Source organism: Microtus oregoni, unplaced genomic scaffold, assembly GCF_018167655.1.
Source record: "Microtus oregoni isolate MIOR12 unplaced genomic scaffold, Mior012 000092F_ref0000046, whole genome shotgun sequence".
NCBI lineage: Eukaryota > Metazoa > Chordata > Mammalia > Rodentia > Cricetidae > Microtus > Microtus oregoni.
In genome coordinates, this window is record NW_024544604.1 from 714,213 (window position 1) to 735,569 (window position 21,357).

General features: G+C 39.4%; 1 protein-coding gene across 1 annotated transcript in view; it reads right to left on the reverse strand.

Moving 5' to 3' along the window:
* The window catches only part of LOC121442622 (vacuolar protein sorting-associated protein 13B-like), a 171,795-nt gene that overhangs the window by 51,390 nt on the left and 99,048 nt on the right, over nucleotides 1-21,357 (reverse strand). Inside the window, exons 17-18 of the mRNA XM_041644227.1 lie at nucleotides 9,604-9,738; nucleotides 8,693-8,866 (exon numbers count right to left, since the gene is read on the reverse strand). Coding sequence (XP_041500161.1) covers nucleotides 8,693-8,866; nucleotides 9,604-9,738 — 309 coding nt within the window. The remainder of the gene's footprint in view (nucleotides 1-8,692; nucleotides 8,867-9,603; nucleotides 9,739-21,357) is intronic.

Consider the following 21,357-nt stretch of genomic DNA (forward strand, 5'->3'; position numbering starts at 1 on the left):
CATCTGGTGATGGATGGAGATAGAGACAGAGACCCACACTGGAGCACTGGACTGAGCTCCCAAGGTCCCAAGGAGGAGCAGAAGGAGGGAGAACATGAGCAGAGAAGTCGGGATCACGAGGGGTGCACCCACCCACTGAGACAGTGGAGCTGATCTATTGGGAGCTCACCAAGGCCAGCTGGACTGTGACTGAAAAAGCATGGGATAAAACTGGACTCTCTGAGCATGGCGAACAATGAGGGTTGATGAGAAGCCAAGGACAATGGCATGGGGTTTTGAACCTACGTAATGTGCTGGCTTTGTGGGAGCCTAGCCAGTTTGGATGTTCACCTTCCTAGGAATGGACGGAGAGGGGAGGACCTAGGACTTACCACAGGGCAGGGAACCCTGACTGCTCTTTGGACTGGAGAGGGAGGGGGAGAGGAATGGGGGGAGGGGGAGAAGGGTGGGAGGAGGGGGAGGGAAATGGGAGGCTGGGAGGAGGTGGAAACTTGTTTTTTTTTCTCCTTTCTCAATAAAAAAAATGGAAAAAAAAATGAAATGCTAGAGACAATGAGGCTTATTAGTTCACTGGAACCAATTTTAAGTATCAGTTTCAAACATATAGAAAATAGCTGATATGATTGATAATGTTTAGGCTGAGCTGTTCAGTTGAGAATTCAAAAAAGGAAGGAAGACACTCTATCAATAAAGCAAAATTCAAAAAAAAAAAAAGGAAGGAAGAAAAGAGGGAGGAAGGGCAAGGGAGGAAGGAAGGCAGGCAGGAAGGCAACGTGTGTGGAAACACACAAGGATGAAATGCAAGTTTATTAAGAACTTCATGTTTTAAAATAAGATGAAAAGCAATACAAAAAGACACCCACTGCACCAGTAAATGCATGTACATATGCTACCTATCGGCATATGTACACAAATATAAGTAAATGTAACCTATACATGGGGAAGAAAGAGAAACATGATAGCAGGGAGGTGGTTTTTTTTTTGGGGGGGGGGGTAGAGCCATAAAGAACAACATTATTATTCTGGCATCAGGAACTATGAAGAACCTGAAATTGCACTAATCTGTTATATGGCTGCTGCAGAAGAAAAGACTTCCCCAATCAGAGACTAAAGTCTTAGTCACCATGTTGCTAGCACACCTTTGACATCAATATAGCTGCACCAGTTACCTTTGTTCCCATGTCCCACAGACATTGTGACAGAGACATTGCAACACAATGTTTGCGTGCCAAAAGACACACACTATATGAACCTGTGGAGGAACTGGTTGTTTTGAGAAAGGCAGTAAGCCCTTTGACTCCTAGAGGAGACCGTGTATGTTATCTTCCAAAGCTATAAACTTATAGAGACATCTTTGAAATGATAATCTATAACAAAAGTCAGTGCCCTGACTCTCGGGATTTGTAAACAACATATCAGGTCTATGGAGACTACTACGCTAACAGAGTCAGGAATGATGAAGGTTTCAGTGGAAAAGACAAGATGATTAGAAGATGTGGCGGGAAAGCTGAGGTGGTGAGTTCGATGAGGCACTCTGAGGCTTACATGTCACTTCATGCCACTGTCAAGAGGAAAGCCAGAACAAAGAAAGCTGTAACCAGGGACAAGCTACCTTGTGGTAATTAGAACTGTCAGGGGGAGATGCTGGCAGATACACTCCACCATTGAGCTTACCTCTAAAAAGAGGAAAGAAAAAGGATGAGAAGGCTAGTATATATTGAGTGCGTGCTATTTATCTGTCAATGCACTCATAACCCTGACTACTTGTCAGAAATGCTCACTTACTTATTCACTGCCCACCAAATCATCTCAAGCATTCGTTACATGTCAAACACTGCAAAGACCTGAAAAAACTATGACAAGCAGTGAGTAACCCTGGAAAGCACTGTCAGATGGTGAAAGACAGACTATGTAAGGGTGTACTGTCACAACACAGAGAGAAGAACACATGAACGATGACAAATACGAGCAGAGCTGCTCCATCTGAGTGAGGAGAGGGACTGAGGAGTCTCAGAAAAGGAGGCAGGAACTGCACAGATATTTTATGACAAAACTGGTTCTAAACAGAGGAAAAAAAAACAAGGATAGATGTTAAGATTTGTCAACAGCCGGGCGGTGGTGGCGCACGCCTTTAATCCCAGCACTCGGGAGGCAGAGGCAGGTGGATCTCTGTGAGTTCGAGACCAGCCTGGTCTACAAGAGCTAGTTCTAGGACAGGCTCCAAAACCACAGAGAAACCCTGTCTCGAAAAACCAAAAAAAAAAAAAAGAAAGAAAGATTTGTCAACAGGAAAAAACACCATATGCCTACTATAACTCTATATAATTATAGTGAGAAACAAGGAGAGCACACAGGCCAGTAGACCTGAGCCAACAGGAAGGCCATGTGCGAAAAGGTCTCCTGACACTGGGTCAGGGAGGGCAAACCTGAATGTGAGTCCTTCGTGACTCTCTCTATTTCTACACAGCACACACTAAGACCAATTCCTATTTATAACCCACACTTAATAAAAACACAGAGCTTTTTAGCAACAAATGTTATAAAATCATGGGCAAAACACAAAATATAAAGAAAAGTGAGGGTCTATATATAAGAGATTAGGGTTTATCTAAAACTCATTTTAAAATATTATCTACAAATAAATTACAGTGATAAAATACTTTGACTAATGAAAAAGTCACAGAAAAACCTGTGGTGCATGTCTACTTTTAATAACTTATATGAACATTAAAATGCTCACATCATATAGCAGTCCTACCAAGGGACCAGGACGACACCATGGAAACCGGAACGCTAAGAGCCCACAAGAAGCCTCCCCTCAGGTAAACACTGTCGAGTGTAGAGAGCACGCTGTGCATGAAGTGAGGCTTCTGACAGTGCTACAAAGGGAGACAGGACGCTTCAAAGTCAGGAACAGATTATCCCCGCATATTCCAATTATGTTCCCCCCCCAACTCCTCTGAGATCCTCCGAACTTTCTTATTCATCTAAATCCATTTTTTCTTTCATTAGAATACAAAAGAACAGCAAAAATAATAAATAAAATTAAAACAAACTAGAAAAATGAGGCAAAACAAACAAAAGAGCCAAAGAAAAAGCACAAGAAACACATATAGAAGCTGGGAAGCAAATTTGCACACACAGAAACCCCATAAAAACAAAATCTGAAACAATAACATATAAACAAAAGATCTATAAGGTTCAAACGAAAAAAAAAAACACCCAGACAAAGCACTGTGAGACAAAGCACTGTGAATGTCACCACTGTGTGTTCTGGGTTGGCCAGGCATCATGGCCCAGGCCCAGCCCTCTTCTGATAGAGTCACACAGCAATGAAAGGGTTTCTAACAACGATCTGCTGTGCTCACGGGTCAGAGCACAGCATCATCAAAGAAGCTTCTTCCTGCAATAGGTGGGAACAGATACAGGAAACCACAACTACACCCTGGAGCACTAGGTCCTAAATGAGATGTCGCCATCAAATCTATCCCCCTCAAAATCAGGGAACTCTGTAGGAGAGGAGACAGAAAAGACTGTGACAGCCAGAGGGGAGGAAGACACCAAGGAAAAAAGGCCTTGATAGGCAAAGGTATGAGGCAGTATACAGAGGATGTGCGCACGTCCAGTCAGGCGGGGCCCGTCTGGAAAGGGCAGTTTACAAACTGTGTACCTTTCATCCAAGCATCTTGACTTATGACGTGGCTGTCACATCAGTGATACCCAAGCACATATGCACACATTTGATTCAAATCCAGATTGCTGCTCAAAAGACTAATCCGACTCACATTGAAACTGGCTCTATAAAAATATTTATGAGTTCCTTACTATATCCTAGCCATGAATGTAGTTGGTATTTTCAAGGTGGGCAGAAATACTGTATTTTAAGATAACCCGAATACAGAAACCAAAAGTACATTATATTTAAGGAGTAAAAAGCAAGGACAAAAGAGTAGTTCTTTAAAACCAAATGCATGATTACATTAACATTGTGCACACAAATCCATAAAAATACCACCAAACATAAATCTAATCATGACTATGTGAATTTCCTTAACACCACAAGAAATTATAAAACTTGAACTGATAAATGCCCTAAGTGTCACAGATAATTATTCTTACACCAATTTGTTTTTAGTGTTTGGAAACTTCGTGAGAGGCAAATCAATCTGTAACCCTAAGAATGGCCTTTAATTATGAGGTATAACCTTAATATTGTTAGGAAAAAGATTGTGTTATCACTTAAATATGCTCGGCTCATTATTCTAATTCTGTATGTGGCAAAACAAAAAAAGTAGAAGACTGTTTAACTCAACAGTAAATGGAAGATACAAACAACACCCAAGCTTTACTAAATGGCAGAACATTTTTAAAATATAATTAAAGGTGTTTATCAGCTCTGATCTCCAAAATATATAGAGAACTCAGGAAACTAGACTTTAAAATGCTAATTAACCCAATTAAAAAATGGGGCACTGAACTGAACAGAGAATTCTCAACAGAAGAACTTCAAATGGCCAAAAGACACTTAAGGTCGTGTTCAACTTCCTTAGCAATCAGGGAAATGCAAATCAAAACAACTTTGAGATATCATCTTACACCTGTCAGAATGGCTAAAATAAAAAACTCCAATGAGCCGGGCAGTGGTGGCGCACGCCTTTAATCCCAGCACTTGGGAGGCAGAGGCAGGCGGATCTTTGTGAGTTCGAGACCAGCCTGGTCTACAAGAGCTAGTTCCAGGACAGGCTCCAAAACCACAGAGAAACCCTGTCTCGAAAAAAAAAAAACCAAGAAAAAAAAAAACTCCAATGATAGCCTTTGCTGGAGAGGCTGTGGAGGAAGGGGTACCTTCATCGATTGCTGGTGGGAATGCAATCTTGTGCAACCACTTTGGAAATCGGTGTTTCAGTTTCTCAGGAAATTCGGGATCAACCTACCCCTGGACCCAGCAATACCACTCCTGGGAATATATCCAACAGATGCCCTATCATATGACAAGAGCATTTGTTCAACTATGTTCGTAGCAGCATTGTTTGTGATAGTCAGAACCTGGAAACAACCTAGATGCCCTTCAATGGAAGAATGGATGAAGAAAGTGTGGAATATCTACACATTAGAGTACTACGCTGCGGTAAAAAACAATGACTTCTCAAATTTTGCATGCAAACGGATGGAAATAGAAAACACTATCCTGAGTGAGGTAACCCAGACTCAAAAAGATGAATATGGGATGTACTCACTCATAATTGGTTTCTAGCCATAAACAAGGGTCACGGAGTCTACAATTGGTGATCCCAAAGAAGCTAAGTAAGAAGGTGAACCCAAGGAAAAACATATAGTTGTCCTCTTGGCTATGGGAAGTAGACAAAATTTCCGGGGAGAAAATTGAGATCTTGGGGGTGGGGTGGGATGGGGGTAAGGGGAGATGGGGAGAGAAAAGGGAGAAGTGGAGAATGGGGGGAACTTGGGGAAAAAGGAGGATTGGGATAAAGGAAGGTTAGATAGGGGAGCACAGAAGCACAATTCTTAGTTAAGGGAGCCACCTTAGGGCTGGCAAGAGACTTGAACCTAGAGTGGCTCCCAGATGCCCAAGCCGAGGTCCCCAGTTAGTTCCTTGGGCAGCTGAGGATAGGGAACCTGAAATGACCCTATCCTATAGCAATACTGACGAATATCTTGCATATCATCATAGAACCTTCATCTGGTGATGGATGGAGATAGAGACAGAGACCCACACTGGAGCACTGGACTGAGCTCCCAAGGTCCCAAGGAGGAGCAGAAGGAGGGAGAACATGAGCAGAGAAGTCGGGATCACGAGGGGTGCACCCATCCACTGAGACAGTGGAGCTGATCTATTGGGAGCTCACCAAGGCCAGCTGGACTGTGACTGAAAAAGCATGGGATAAAACTGGACTCTCTGAGCATGGCGAACAATGAGGGTTGATGAGAAGCCAAGGACAATGGCACGGGGTTTTGATCTTACTTAATGTGCTGGCTTTGTGGGAGCCTAGCCAGTTTGGATGTTCACCTTCCTAGGAATGGACGGAGAGGGGAGGACCTAGGACTTACCACAGGGCAGGGAACCCTGACTGCTCTTTGGACTGGAGAGGGAGGGGGAGAGGAATGGGGGGAGGGGGAGAAGGGTGGGAGGAGGGGGAGGGAAATGGGAGGCTGGGAGGAGGTGGAAACTTGTCTTTTTTTTTCTCCTTTTCTCAATAAAAAATGGGAAAAAAATAAATAAATAAAATATAATTAAACAGACATTAACAATGGTGGTTTATTGAATCACCAGGCCTACCTATCTGCACAGAGCTAGGAAAACCAAAGGCCATACTAGCCACTTTCCATCTTAGCAAATAAAGTTGTGTATAACACAGCCACACTCACAGCTTTATGTTCTGCCAATGGGAATTTTTGTGCTGTAAGAGCAGGGCAGTTAAAAGACCATTTGATTCACAAAAACTGTACCCTTTAAGTACCAGGAAAAACAGTTTATCTATAGGTAACACCTCATGCTTGTGTCAGTCTTGCTGAAGACACTACTATTAGAATCGAAGGTCTTTCTCTTTAAAGAGGAGAATTCTTAAAGAAGCACACTGCTTTTCTTTATTGAGATTTATTAATGGTCAAAATGCTTCACTTTATTGCAATTCCATGTATATGTGTGTGCACGCGTGCATTTTCTTCACCCATTCATCCAGAAATGAGCATATATGGTTATGTGTTCATTCCATAACATGACTTTGTTAATAATATGAAAATAGTCATGGGCACAATAAGAGTTTCTGTAGCCCAGAATGACTCTTTAAGGCATATCTAGAAATGGTACAGCTGAATCATAAAATACTTCCATTTTTTTTTTACTGTCAGCAAACAACCTCTAAATTGATTCCTACAGCGACTTTACCCATCTACATCCTCAACAACATACACTGCCAATCCTTTCCTACATCCATGTTCATGTCTTGTGACTGATAAAAATTCAGAAAGGACACGTACAAATACTTTTCCCGTCATTATTCTCTCAATGCTCTATCTATACAGTATTTGTATTGGATTAGATATTATAAAAAGAATAGTTTAATTCTGACTGTGATAAGACAGAATTCCAGTGTAGTAAATACGGATTTCCATAAGGGCTAAAGATCTGAACCTGTTTTCATGTGCTTATTGGCCTACGATCTTATCACTGGGTAAGTGTGTGTAGCACTCATCTACCCACTTACTAACTGGGTTATTTGTTCTTTTGACACTTGATCTCATTTGTCGCATACTCCATGCTCTTACTTCCCACTCTGTGAATACTTGGAGAAGAGTTTCTGATTCTCATCAGTGTCTTCTCTCCACTGATCATTCCTATTGCGGTGCATAAATGTTTGTAATTTCATGATCATATTCATCAATTGTTGCTCCTGTTATTTCCAGGATGTTCGGAGTCCTCTGGAGTAGCAGGTCCTGGACTACCCCTATACTTTTTACTGTGCAGAAGCTGTTAACTTCATGGGATCATATTTCTCAATTGCTCAATTGTTCCTGTTATTTCTGAGATGCTAGGAGTTCTAAGGAGTCAATGCTTCCTTTCAAAGCTGGGTGAGAAAACTTTAGGTTTTCTGTGTGTGCATATTCAGCCTGCTTTAGTTGTGTGGGATCATCACTGGGTCTTCTGTGCTGTCCGTGGGTCTGGGCATCTGGCTGTGTCCTGCTAGCATGCTGCTTTGTAAATGACTGCTTCCTTCTGAAGTCTTCTCTTGGCCAGCATCCTGGTACGGCATCTCAAACTTGTGTTTCGGACGACTCATGTCCAGTTTAGAGTGTGCTAATGACTTAGCTGCATACACACCATAACAAAACTTAATTTCACATCTCTACGACAGTGCTGAATCTGTAGCCATTTGTTTCCTTAGTCTCTGTCTACACATACTTATTGACTGGTCAATTAAAAATCTTTTCAAATTTCTGTGTTGGATGTATTAGCATATGCTTCCTTTTGTATATCCCGTATGATGTCAACAGAGCTCCCCTCTTCTGCACCATCTGAAAAGCTCACCGAAATCTTTGAAGGACCCCTCATTTCTAGCCCCACTGGTTACCCTGGGTTTACCAAGTACATCATTGTACACATGGCTAATTCCAGCCTTGTCTTCTCATTTTTCTTTCCTGGCCCCCATTCAAACTTATGATACTGGCTCTCAACAAGACAGCTAAGATTCTGAATAGATGCTAATGCAAAACAATAAAAACACAATCTAAGAAAAGAAATCACAACTTGTGAGTTGGTAAAATTTTTTTAGTTTTTTTTTTTTATTTCAGTATCGAAGTCTTTTACTTCTGGAAAAGCTATGAGTGGTCCAAATGTGTCATTTCAATATGGTAAACTGAGGGTCACAGCCAAAGCACTACAGCATTAGAAAATCTGCCTTGTAGAAAAAGCTGTAAACTAAACACACACAAACACACACACACACACACACACACACACAATTCTGTGGTTGCATGATACACATGGAGTTTGAAGTCCTCATAAAATCATAATTTATAAACACTTCATTTATCAATACTCATATGAAAGAAACAACATTTTAGAAAAAAACTACAGAGTATATCCCAACAAACATAAATTGACTGAAAGGTTCCCATTTAAAGGCATTTCTAGAATTGAAGTGCAGATGAAGGAAGCCTGAGAGGCTGCACGTACCGGAGAGGTGGCAGTCATCCATGTGCTGGGGGACCTGAGTGGTGAACGCGATCAGATCTGGGGCGAGGAGTGACTCCGGCTTTCTGCTCTCATTAAGCCACTTGGTGCTGTGAAGGTCTCGAGTGTCAGAAGGGCCCTGAAGCAAAGGAATCAACTTTTCTTTTCCATTGTCACCTGAACAGAAATATTGATTGGAAAAAAAATAGAAAAAAAATTAAAAATAGTATTTATGTAAAATATACTAATTTGGAAATGGTTGATCTTAAACTATACCACTAAAACAATGATTAATCAATACTTGTCACTTTAACTGTCTATCTAGTTAATAATCGACAGAGTGACTGATGAAGCTATTTTGGATTTTAAGTTTTGACGCTGTGCTAATGAATGCAGAGCATGCTCAGAACAGTTTATAGAATGAAATGACAGAGACCCAATTCAGCAAAATACGTACTATGATATAACAGAATTTAAGACTGCTAAAAGAACTGCAAATAGCTTACAGAGAACATTACAAAACAAAACACTGAAGACAGGAAGACAATTACAAACTAACTTTTCTAACACCCAGATGTAGTGTTTAAACCCACTCTGCTAACATCTTCATTCAATATTTAATTATAATACATTATCAGTTCACGTTGCTGTCAAAACTGTAACAATGAATATTCTTTTAATTTGTTCCTCCTAACTACTATTAAAACTATGCAAAGTTCTTCACCTTAAATCCAAATTAATTGGTAAGTATCATCCCTGAACTGTTTAAAATATTAAGTACAAATAAAACAATGGAAAGCTCTGATTCCCAGGAACAATGAGGAAATTCTTGTTTCAGCAAATGCTCCTTGTAAAAGGCGAGGCCGATTCTCCTACAGAGGCAATAAAGTTTTACACGGCACAGCTGCACATACCTGGGGCTTTGGCACAGATTTTTATGGATCCCACGGTCCCAGAGGCACATCTGACCAATGATGTGCTGCAGTACTTCAGCTCAGCATTCTGGATTGAGCCCTCAAGAGTTGGCAGGGGATTCTTAGCTTTCACACCTAATAAAAGAGAACTGCAAATGTACTAGCTGATTGAATTTAAATAATTTTTATATTCCTTCACCAAGGCATTTAAAGTTAATTATACTTTAATTATCTACCTCAGATTTTCTTACAGTATGTATGTTAGGTTTCAGAGTTCAATATTTAAAAGGTAAAAGGATGCAATTTTAAAATAAATGGGCTGAACTCTCATAATGATACTTACAAACAGATCTTGATTAGTAGGCCTCAAAACATGAAACAAAACAGATAAATTATTACATAAAACTCAAGAGGAAGTTTGAAAATCATGTTCAGTTTTAGAAAACACAATAAATAAGTTTAACTTATTTTGGCATGGAATTTACAGAGAAAACTGCCTGAGGGAAGAGCTGAAACTAGAGCAGGACAAGATAGTCTGTAAGCTAGAATGCAATTTCTTAGAACTAAGGCAGAGGGGTTTAATCAAAAAGTAGATATTAATCTCTCTACTAGAGGACAGTTATTAATATAGAAGCTGAGAACTTTAATGTTAATGGTCAATCCTGGTCTTGTCATGAAGTGGTGGCAGAGAACCCTAGAGAATATAATACTGATGAAGACATGGGGAGAAGAGGAAAAGGTGAGGGATCATCTCTCATGAAGTAACATTTCCTCGGAACACACTATGTGTTCTATAAACAAGTCAGTCTCCACAGAAGACCCTACTACAAATATTGCTATCCTCATTGTGGGGTAAAGTCCCATAGGCTGAGGTGAAACCTCATAGGATGGAGGGAAAACTAAATTTCACAGGAAAATCTGCAACCAGACAACATTTACTGAAGTGAAGACTTGCATTGTGTTATGCATACAAATGAATTCAATTTTCACGAAAGATTATGATATAAATGTTACTACCCTCATTGTGTGGATAAGAATATCATGAATAAGAGGTGTTAACAAAATTTTGCACCATGCACGAAAGGTTATATATGAAAGAACCAAAGTACTGAACAATGTCATTTATGACAGAATAATTTTGTGTACCAAAAATTTCATAAATATTACAGGATAATTTTTTCTTTCTACCACTCATTTTGAGTATATTCATAAATAGCCAGGAATACTATTTCCCTTCTGTTCCTCACCTCAAAGTTTAGTAAAACACAAAGTATTATCCTTCATATTTAAATATTCTTTAATTCTACATGATTTTAAAAATAAACTTTCTATGTCTTATTAAAATTTCTTCTAAAATCTCATGTCCAATTATTTTTTAATATTTATCATATTACAGTGTTCTGGTGTGTACGCATACAAATCTCATTATGGATCTCATTACGGTTGGTTGTGAGCCACCATATGGTTGCTGAGAATTGAACTCTGAACCTCTGAAGACTAGCCAGGGCTCTTAACCTCTGAGCCATCTCTCCAGCCCCCCTCATGTTCAATTATAATGTGCTCGTGAATACTTACTATTCACCAATACTAATATGCCAATATACGAAAGTTTTCCTGAACAATGGTCAGGAATTACCATGCTAAATGATTCCCAAATGACTGAGAGGAGAGCATGTTAGAAAAACGTCAAATACTAACCCTTGTTTCTAAATGAACTCTCAATGTTCTAATCTTCACCTTAGTCATTGTCCTGGTTGACTTTTTTTGTCAACTTGACACAAAATAGAGTCATCTAAGAAGAAAGAATGTTAATTCTGAATATGCCTCCATTAAGGTTTGCCTATAAGTCAGTGAGGTACTGTCTTGAAGTCATAAATGGAGCCAGCCACTCCTGGGCTTGATCTTGAATACTGTAAGAAGGCAGGCTGAGCAAGCCCTGAGAAGTAAGCCAGTGAACCACAAGCCCTGTAATAGTTCCTGCCTCCAAGTGCCTGCTCTCCTTGAGTTCCTACTATGACTTCTCTCAGTGATGGACTTTCACCAAAAAGAATAAGCAAAATAAGCCCTTTCCATCCCAAGTGCTTTTAGTCATGGTGTTTACCATAGCAGTAGGCAATTTAAGACAGTAATTATATAACTATGAATCAATTAATTGCTACTTTGCGATGTTTAGCGTGTGTATAATTTATAGTATGCATCCTCAGAACAGAAGCTGAGTTGAGCTGTCCCATAATTAAAAAGTGTATAAATCAATAAAGTGGTACCCAAACATTGTGTATTTCTCAGGTTTTGAGATGCCATGACAGGAAATACTTAAATAATACTCAATAAAATTAAATGTCAGAAAATTAAATAATCATAGTGCCAGCACTATAGTTATTAAAACATCTGACACTGACTGAATATTTAATTTGACTTATTTATTCATGACACAAAAAAATAAGAAGGCTACTACTATTCCCACTATACACATATGAAAACAAAGGTTTGGAGAGCTACAGATTTGGCAAAAAAAATGAATCAGAAAGTGAAATAAAAGGAACCATAGATTTTCTTATGAGAAAGGATGCATGGGGATAGAGAGATGGGTCACTGGATAAAGAGTCAGCTATACAAGCTGAAGAACCCAAGTTAAAAGTTGGGTGTGCCCACAGGTTCATCCCAACACTGAAATTTGGAGAAGGGAGAACCTCTGAAACTTTCTGGGTCCAAACCTACCTCCAGGTTCAATGAGAGAATCTATTTCAAAGGAAAAGAGTGGAAAGTGAAATAGTAAGGCATGCGATATCCTCTTCTGACCTCCACATATAAGGACATAAAAGTACAGCACACACATACATGCACAATACACATGCAAGATGTTCAGCTCTTCCGTTTATACGACAATATGTCATAATCAGAACATAATTTACCTTGATCCAAACACAGCTGAAGAGAGAAACATAGAACTAACACTCTCCACAGTTTCTCAAATCTTATAGACGATTAACCCACACCAATTGTTTAAAAGTATACAAATCCTACAAGAGGTGTGTCTTGAAGGTGGTCAATCTGTTCTAAAAAAGATGGTGCACGTTACATAGAAAGTAGAGCTTTACAATGATAGCTCCTGCTTGCCATACACATGGGGCCTGTGGTAACAGTTTGAATAGATATGGCTCCCATAGACTTGTGTTTGAATGCTTGGCCTATAGGTAGGGACGCTATTGGGAAGTGTGGCTTTGTTGCTGTAGGTATAGCCTTAGAAGTGTGTCACTTTGGGGGCAGGTTTGAGGTCTCATATGCTCAAGCTATGCCCAGTGTAGGACATAGTACACTTCCTGATGTCTGTGAATTGTAGAATTCTCAGCTCCTTCTCCATCATCATGTCTGCCCGCACGCCACCATGTTCCACTATGATGATAATGGATTAACCTCTGAAATTGTAAGCCAGCCCAATTAATTACTTTACATGAGTTGCTGTGGTCATGCCTGTGTATGTGTGTGTGTGTGTATGTATGTATGTATGTATGTATATGTATGTAGACAAAGACAAAGAGATATTCATTCCAAAAGCTTTGAGACTCTAGAGAACCCTGACTAATACAGGACCCTAAGTCAATCCTCAATACTGGTAAGAGTAGGTGGAAAATCATCTAAGAAATAATTTAAGAACATTTACCAAAACTGCAGAACATAAGTAGAACATCAGTAGGGCCTATCACATAAAAATGCATACATATATTTATGCCAGCTAATACCCAGTGTTAACATAGAAGCTCTTCAAAGCCTTCTAAAATAGCACCAAACAAAGACAACCCTAGACACACAACAAAGATAGGCAATGGACACAAAGTTAAAAATGGCATCGGATGTCTGAACAACTTTCTGACAGCAAGGAGGAAATAAAGCAATGCCTTGAAACACTATAAAAAAATAAAGCTCAATCTAAAAATCTATACCCAGACAAATTATCAATCACATAGAAAAACGTGCTGCTTAGCTGTCAACTTAGCATGCCCAGAATCACCCAAAGAGAGAAGTATTATGAGCAACCAACAGTCTAGGTCAGGTTGGCTTGTGGGGTTCTGCGGATGGGGCAGTTGTCTTGACTGTGATTGATCCACAAAGATCCAGGACACAGTGAATGACGCTAATCCCACCTTGAGGTCCTGGACTATGTAAGAGTAAAGTTAGCTGAACACACGCAACAGAGAAGCAGGCTGCAGACGTGATGCGTTAGACAAACAAGAGCCCATGCTTCAGAATGGAGAAAAGGCCACACCTGTAATCCCAGAACTCAGGAGACAGAAACAGGAGCAAAGTCTCAAGTTCAAGGCCAAGCTCATATACATATCGAGTTCCAGGTCAGCTAGCTCTACACATCAAGACCCTGTTTCAAAATTGGGGGTGAACAGGGACCTCTGAAAACACGTCCCCAGAGAGAATGTACAAAGGCCTGTCTAGATGTAACTTTGGGTATTTTGATCTATTACTACATCTCCAATGCTCCCCCTCCCCTGTAACCACCACCTAACTTGTTTTCTTTCACTTAACATGATCTTGTGATCACCAGAACTTCGTCTCTCTTTGTGCTGATATGATACTCCATAAATTCTGGTGGAGATTCTCTGGGTTATTTTTATTTGGAGAAATACCATTTGTCTACTTTCATTGTCTCTTTGATAAACTTGAAGAATGGTTAGTTACAGTTTTCCATTGTTATGATAAAAGATAAAATAGATATAAATATTGTAACTGTAATTCTTGCTTGATAACTGTTTTGTTATATGTAATTTTGCTATGTTAAAGTTAAAGCCTTCCCTTTTTTGTTTAAACAGAAAAAGGGGAAGTGATGTGGGAGTGTCATATATCAATCTGTTGATTTCATTGGTTAAGCAATAAAGAAACTGCTTGGCCCTCATAGGTTAAAACATAGGTGGGTGGAGTAAACAGAACAGAATGCTGGGAGGAAGAGGAAGTGAGCTCAGACTCGACAGCTCTGCTCTCTGAAGCAGAGACGCCATGCTCCCCTCTCCCGGGTAGATGCCATAGCTCTGCTCTCTGAGGCACACGCAATGAAGCTCCAACCCAGGATGGACGTAGGCTAGAATCTCCCTGGTAAGCCACCTCGTGGGCTACACAGATGATTAGAAATGGGCTAAATTAATATGTGAGAATTAGCCTAGAAGAGGCTAGATAGAAATGGGCCAAGCACACGGGGGTTTGATCCTACGTAATGTGATGGCTTTGTGGGAGCCTAGCCAGTTTCGATGTTCACCTTCCTAGATATGAACGGAGGTGGGAGGTCCTAGGTCTTACCACAGGGCAGAAAACCCTGACTACTCTTTGGACTGGAGAGGGAGGGGGAAAGGAGTGGGGGGAGGGGGAGAAAGGTGGGAGGAGGGGGCGTAGGATGGGAGGAGGGGGAGGGAAATGGGAGGCTGGGAGGAGGTGGAAACTTGTTTTTTTGTTTATTTTTTCTCCTTTTCTCAATAAAAAAAAAGAAAAAAAAGAAAAAAAAGAAAAAAGAAAAAAAAAGAAATGGGCCAAGCAGTGTTTAAAAGAATACAGTGTCCATGTAATTATTTCGGGGCATAAGCTAGCAGGCAGTCGGGGTGCTGGGGACGCAGCCCCGCCGCTCCTATTACTACATTGAGGTTTGGTGGTGTGAAAAGGAAAGTTACCAGCAGTAGATCTATGTTAGGAAGAGAATCCGTCCTAATCAGCCATGCAAATGGGGTAAAGACAACACTTCAATGAGGGGAGGAAACAGAATCCTAACAGGCGAAGGTGTAAGAGCAACTCAATTAGTGAGAGTTAGTGATCTTACTCAGTTATAAAAAGAAAAATTCACAAGTGGAAGAAAATGAAACACATGCATACAAAATTCCTTTAAAAATTACAGCAGTGAAAAACATCCATCTTTGGGACCTAGAAGTAGGCAAAGAATTCTTAACCAAAATTTATAATAGACAGATAGATAGATGGATAGATAGATAGATAGATAGATAAAGGAACCTGACATACGAGAATGAGAAGAGAAAACCATGTTGGCTCTTTGTTGGGTATATATCTAAAATATGTAAGAACTCCTCTAAATACACAAATAATAATATAAAAATATAGTCTAAAATAAGAATAGACATTCCACTAGGGAGATTTATAAACAGAAAACAGAGACATAAAGATGGAAAGATAGAGGGTTAGGATAAAAGCAGAGAATGAAGGTGATGAGAGGAATTTGATATATTCATATTTCACTGTATACATGTGTAGAAGCTTTGGGAATAAAAAGGTTGTATCATCCTTGCATTAAGGTAAACAGCAAGCACAAGAACAGTAACACTGCACGACTACCCTATCATCTAGAAGAGAACACATGGCACGTGCTGATGAGGATGTGCAGACATGGAGTCACGTGCTGTGCAGAGTACAAACTGGTATAGGAGTTACTCAAAGCACTTGGGTAATTTCTTCAAAAACTAAATATATAGCTACCATGGCACTCAAATAGTACTCTTGAATATTAACCAAAGAGAAGAGAAAGATTATGTTCTGAATATAACTTATTCATAATAAACCAAAACTGTGGTTTAACTGTATCCTAGACTACTGTACAGCAATAAAAGCTTTTAAATGTCCAGTGATTCACACTTTTGATTCCTTTCTTATGATTTGGAAGCAAGTCCAGGAAGAGACAGAAAGCAGACTGAGATCAGAAACAATTAACACAAGTAACTTAGGAGGGGGGAGGGAGAAGGGAGGGAGAGGGGAAGGAGGGGGAAGGCAGAGGAAGGAAGGAAAGAGGGAGTAACCAAGCTGTATCAATGACAAAATTTTTAAAAACCCACTCCTTCAAAGGTTTAAAAATTAAAAAAATTGGCTGAGAGGTAGTGGTGCACACCTTTACTCCCAGCACTTGGAAGGCAGAGGCAGGCAGATCGTTGTGAGTTCAAGGCCAACCCGGTCTACATAGCTAGTTCCAGGACAGAGAAACGCTGTATTGAAAAACAAAAGTAATAATAATAATAACAACAATTATAAAATATACCAATTTAATATCTTCTTGATTTAACTTTTAGTTCAAATACAAGAACATTTCTTTGTGAAGAAATGTTCAACGCTTAAACAATAGACGCATATTCTCTCTGAGGAAATCAAAGTATCAGAGAAGAGAAATAAAGGAGCTTCAATATACAGGTATGGCCTGCAAATCTTTGTGAGTTATATAGTTTTACCCCAGTGTGTATGCTGAAAATGTATGCTATGTCCCAACATTTGCCCAAACATAACACTATAAAATACAGTTTTTGGAGACTGGGTTAAGCTTACAAAGAAACACGACTTACTCTTCAAAAACATTTTCAGCCAGGTGGTGGTGGCACACACCTTTAATCCCAGCACTCAAAAGGACAAGGCAGGCGGATCTCTGTGAGTTTGAGACTACCCTGGTCTACAGAGTGAGTTCCAGGAATGCCAGGACTACACAGTGAAACCTGTCTCGAAAAACAAAACAATACATTTATTTTTTTTCCCAAGTACTTGTATGTATCCATAAAAGACGCTTCAGGCAGTCACATTCCCACTAAGAAAAAAAGTACAAAATCTTACTGCATCCCTGAAAACGTTTAAGTCAGAAAAACTACACATACTATGCAATGCTACCATGCATTGTTTCCTCTGGATAAGCAGGCACTCACTGCTGCCCACTAGATATTAGGAAATGTTTGCAGAACACTTCCAGCTTCTTCATCCTGCACAACTGATGCTGAAGGGGTCCGTGGAAGCACCTCAGCAGCAGCCTCAGATACAATCACCCGCCTAGCAGGAGTGATGGGGTCTTCTATTCCACATGTGCAGGAATGGTGTATGTAACCCATTCCATGTTCCTCCCTTGTGGAATATAGTTCAGCTTATACTGCACAGCACATACAACACATAAAACGACTCTGATTTGCCCTTCAGACTAAGGACTTCTTGCACTGCCCTATAAAATAGATTTACTAGGACGTCAAATTAAAAAAAAATGTATTATGGTGATACTGTTCTCTTGATAAATACATAATGCAGGTATGTATAATAAATATATTTGAAATACAAAGCTGAGACAGCGATGCTTAGTAGTCAGTACAAGGCTCTAGTCAAGAAACAGTTATAAACAGCCTTCCTTCCCCCTGTCCATCTCTGGACCACCTACAACATGAAAACCCTGCAGTGGCGATGCAGCAGAACTCAGCTGTGCTGACCCATGAAAGAGCCTGGACACAGGGAGCCAGCTGCTCATTCAAGCAGAAGCAATCCCAGAGACCAGAGTCCCCAAGAAATTTCCCAGCAGAAATATCTCAGTCATTGACAAAACTCGTTAAATTAAGAAATGAAGGCTACTTTACATTTATCAGTGGCGAAATTGTGAAATGCTGTGCTACAGCTCAAACAAACCTAAAAATTAAGGACACTAAAAAAGACTGAAGGGAAATATAGAAATAGAGAATTAGATGTCTCATAGTTATAAGATAACTTAGGAATACTATAACATCTATTTTAAAATATTAGAGAGAAATTAACTTAAAATCAACAGAAGTATAAATGAGTCAGGAAAGGTCCCGTCCGCCCACTGCAGGTGCCCAGAAGGAACCAGTCACAGTCCTAAACAACAAGTGCAAAACCCCCATGACAGGTGCTGAAAAATTCAAAGAGGTACAAACATAACGCACATCTTAAATAGGTATAATATATTCGGCATGAAATAAAACACAGGAGAAATCTAGCATATTAATCAATATGAATCAGGGACACAAAAGAACATAGCAAAACCACAAAACATGAAATCCAGAATTAAGTGAAGCTTTTCTTAAAAAGAGCTCAGTCTACACCGAACGCCAGCAAATGTTTTTTTCTAATAGGCTAAAGATAAATTTGCAATATGTAGAATTTGTTATACTTCTTCAGTTCTACTACTGTTACATACAGTAGACAAAGAACATAACTGAGCCAAAAACTAAATAATAATGATTGCTTTCATTACAGTCAGACATAGGTGCTAGGCTGGGTGTGACTTATGGGCCACACTTTGTCCTGAGTCTAAATGAGCCTGCTAGATGGTGGTGGTGGCCGTGGTAACTTTGGAGATCAGTTTCTAAAGGATGAGGAGAAGGGTCTGTAAGTAACGACACTTGCTCTTTGAACAGGAAAGACAATGTTTGAATCTCCAGTAAAAATCCAAGGATTGTTGTAGACAGAGACTGCACTTTAGTTTCCCAGCCACCCAGACCATGTGTATCTGTAATCTCAGCATTGGGAAAAGATACAGGCTGATCTCAGGAACTCTCTGGCCAGCCAGACTAGAGGTCAGGTTTTATGAGAAACCCTGTCTGAACAAACAAGGTAGAGAGCAATAGAGGATGGCACCCAATGTCCTCTCTCTGGATCTGTCTGCACAACAGAAAAAGGCCTGTACAGACATAGACAGACACATGCTCACGTATATGGAACATCAACAATCTTACACAAAGGAGGTAAAGGTAGGGCTGTAGACCCAGAGACTCCAGAATAAGAGGCCCTGTATAGGGTTTTCCCCTCCGTGCATAGTGGAAATGCTTGCAAGACAAAACACTTAACATGATTTTTAATATGGCATAAACAATGACTTAGATAAATGGTATTGTGATCATTAAAATACTAAGTAGACAATTAACAACTTGCCCAAAGTCACATAATATAAACAAAACCAGCATCAGATTACATATATAAAACTGTTTTTAAAATATTATACATAGTCATTATCTATAATTAATTTTGAAATAAAAAAACAAAAGTGGAAAACTCAGCAAACATTCACTCAGGGTTACGAATCAAGGCAGTCCGGGAGATAACAGCATGAGCTCTTGTTTACTTCCTATGTGCCACACAGACATGAGTGAACTAATTAATGGGTGCATCCATGGCATGTATATTTGAAACACCTAATCACATGAATATGAGTGCACATGACACTATATATGCATGTTTTATAATTTTATAATTTATAACGAGATACTCAAAAAACTATGAACCAATTTCTTTATACTGTTTTGCTGTTCTGTGTAGAGACTGCACTTATATAGCCTAACACTGACGTGAGAGTCTCATAAGATAATTCATCAATATTAGTATTTCTCACATCTGGAAATGGTGGTCACACCTTTAATCCCAACGTGGACGAGGCAGAGGCAGGCAGCTCTGAGCTCAAGGCTAGCCTAGTCTGCAGAGCAAGTTCCAGGACAGCCAAGGTTACACAGAAAAAAAATGTTTTAAAAAAATGAAAAAGATTTATGGATAAGATGAGGACTATTCTCAATACTAACACTATTATGAAACAATTTTCTAAGGTATGCCTATTTAAAAAAAAAGAAAGAAAGCAAGTACCCTTCCACTCCATGTTCTAATAGTCCAAGAAAATGAAACCAAAAAGAAGTTTTTAGATATATATTGTCTGGAAGTCTTTTCCACATGAAAGTTTTTGTTTTAGAGCTTTTTATATTCAAGTTTTCTGAAACATAACTAGAATACACTACTTCTTAAATACACTAGAAAAAAATTTAGACAAAACACTAAATGTTTGACAAAAACAAATTCTAATATTTACAATATAACAATCTTAAAATTAAATGTTTTCATAAAATTGTCTTGTCCTGGTTGCATTGTTTTTTAATAGCAGTAATTTTTAAGGTAACTTAAAGACTAACATTCTCATAAGTATCAAAGAATTATTCTATAGCCTGAATGCTTTCTGGAAGGACAGATATAAACCTATTTAGTAAGTGATTTTCTCTTTCATCTTGTCTCCAATTTCTGTGCAGATTTATAATGTTCATTGTTTCAAATTTTAACAAATCACCTAATGGCAGAAAAGAAAATATGTTAACCTCAGAATTATTTGCAGTTGCAGAAATCCCTTTCGTCTGGCCCATACAGGCCTGCAATCTGTTTTAAACACAGATTGCCTGTCTTTCGTCTGACAGCCACCAAGCTACACAAATTACTTTCTGCCTGTTCACCTGTTTGCAGCTGCGTCTGTAAGCTAAAGATCCTGCAGCCTGACACGAGCAACCGCTTCAGGCCTGATGACATGTGCTGCTGATAAAGTGAGCAATTTGAAGAAATTACTGGCTACAGCTATTGAAAGATATCTGTGCAGGAGCTGAGAACTAGAAGCCTTCAATCATGTGCTTGCAACCTGCAGTGGCGGCAACAGTGTTTGAAGTGATATCCTACGAAAGGCAGTTGGCCCCGATACTAAATAACCTCATAATATATGGAACATAATCTCTCAAATGAGTAGCAAAAGCTTCTGTCTTTTCACTGTGAAAAACAGAGTTTGGTTCTCTCTTGAAAATATCCCTTAGTGCATGACAATAGTTTTCCCACCCTCGTGCCAGCTGACACACCTCTCCATAAAGAATTATTTCAGACCATTACCACTGCTGCTGTGAAAGAAATATTCCGTCTCACTGACCGCAGCGTAAATGCTCCACACACTGCATGTAGAAAGGCTCCTTTGTTCATTATCTAAAGATCCACAACAATATTTAACTGAAATTAACATTCCACTTCTCTGGTGGAAAAACTGATGCAAACTAAAGGTCGAGCAACCTATCTTCCTGTCGTTCCGTCTTTACCCAGACCAAGCTCATATAGCTATTCCACACTATGTTATATGACAAATTATATGCTTTGTCAGAAACATTGTATCGCTCAGGTCAGACACTAAGAGGCAAAGTTTCTATTCTTTCT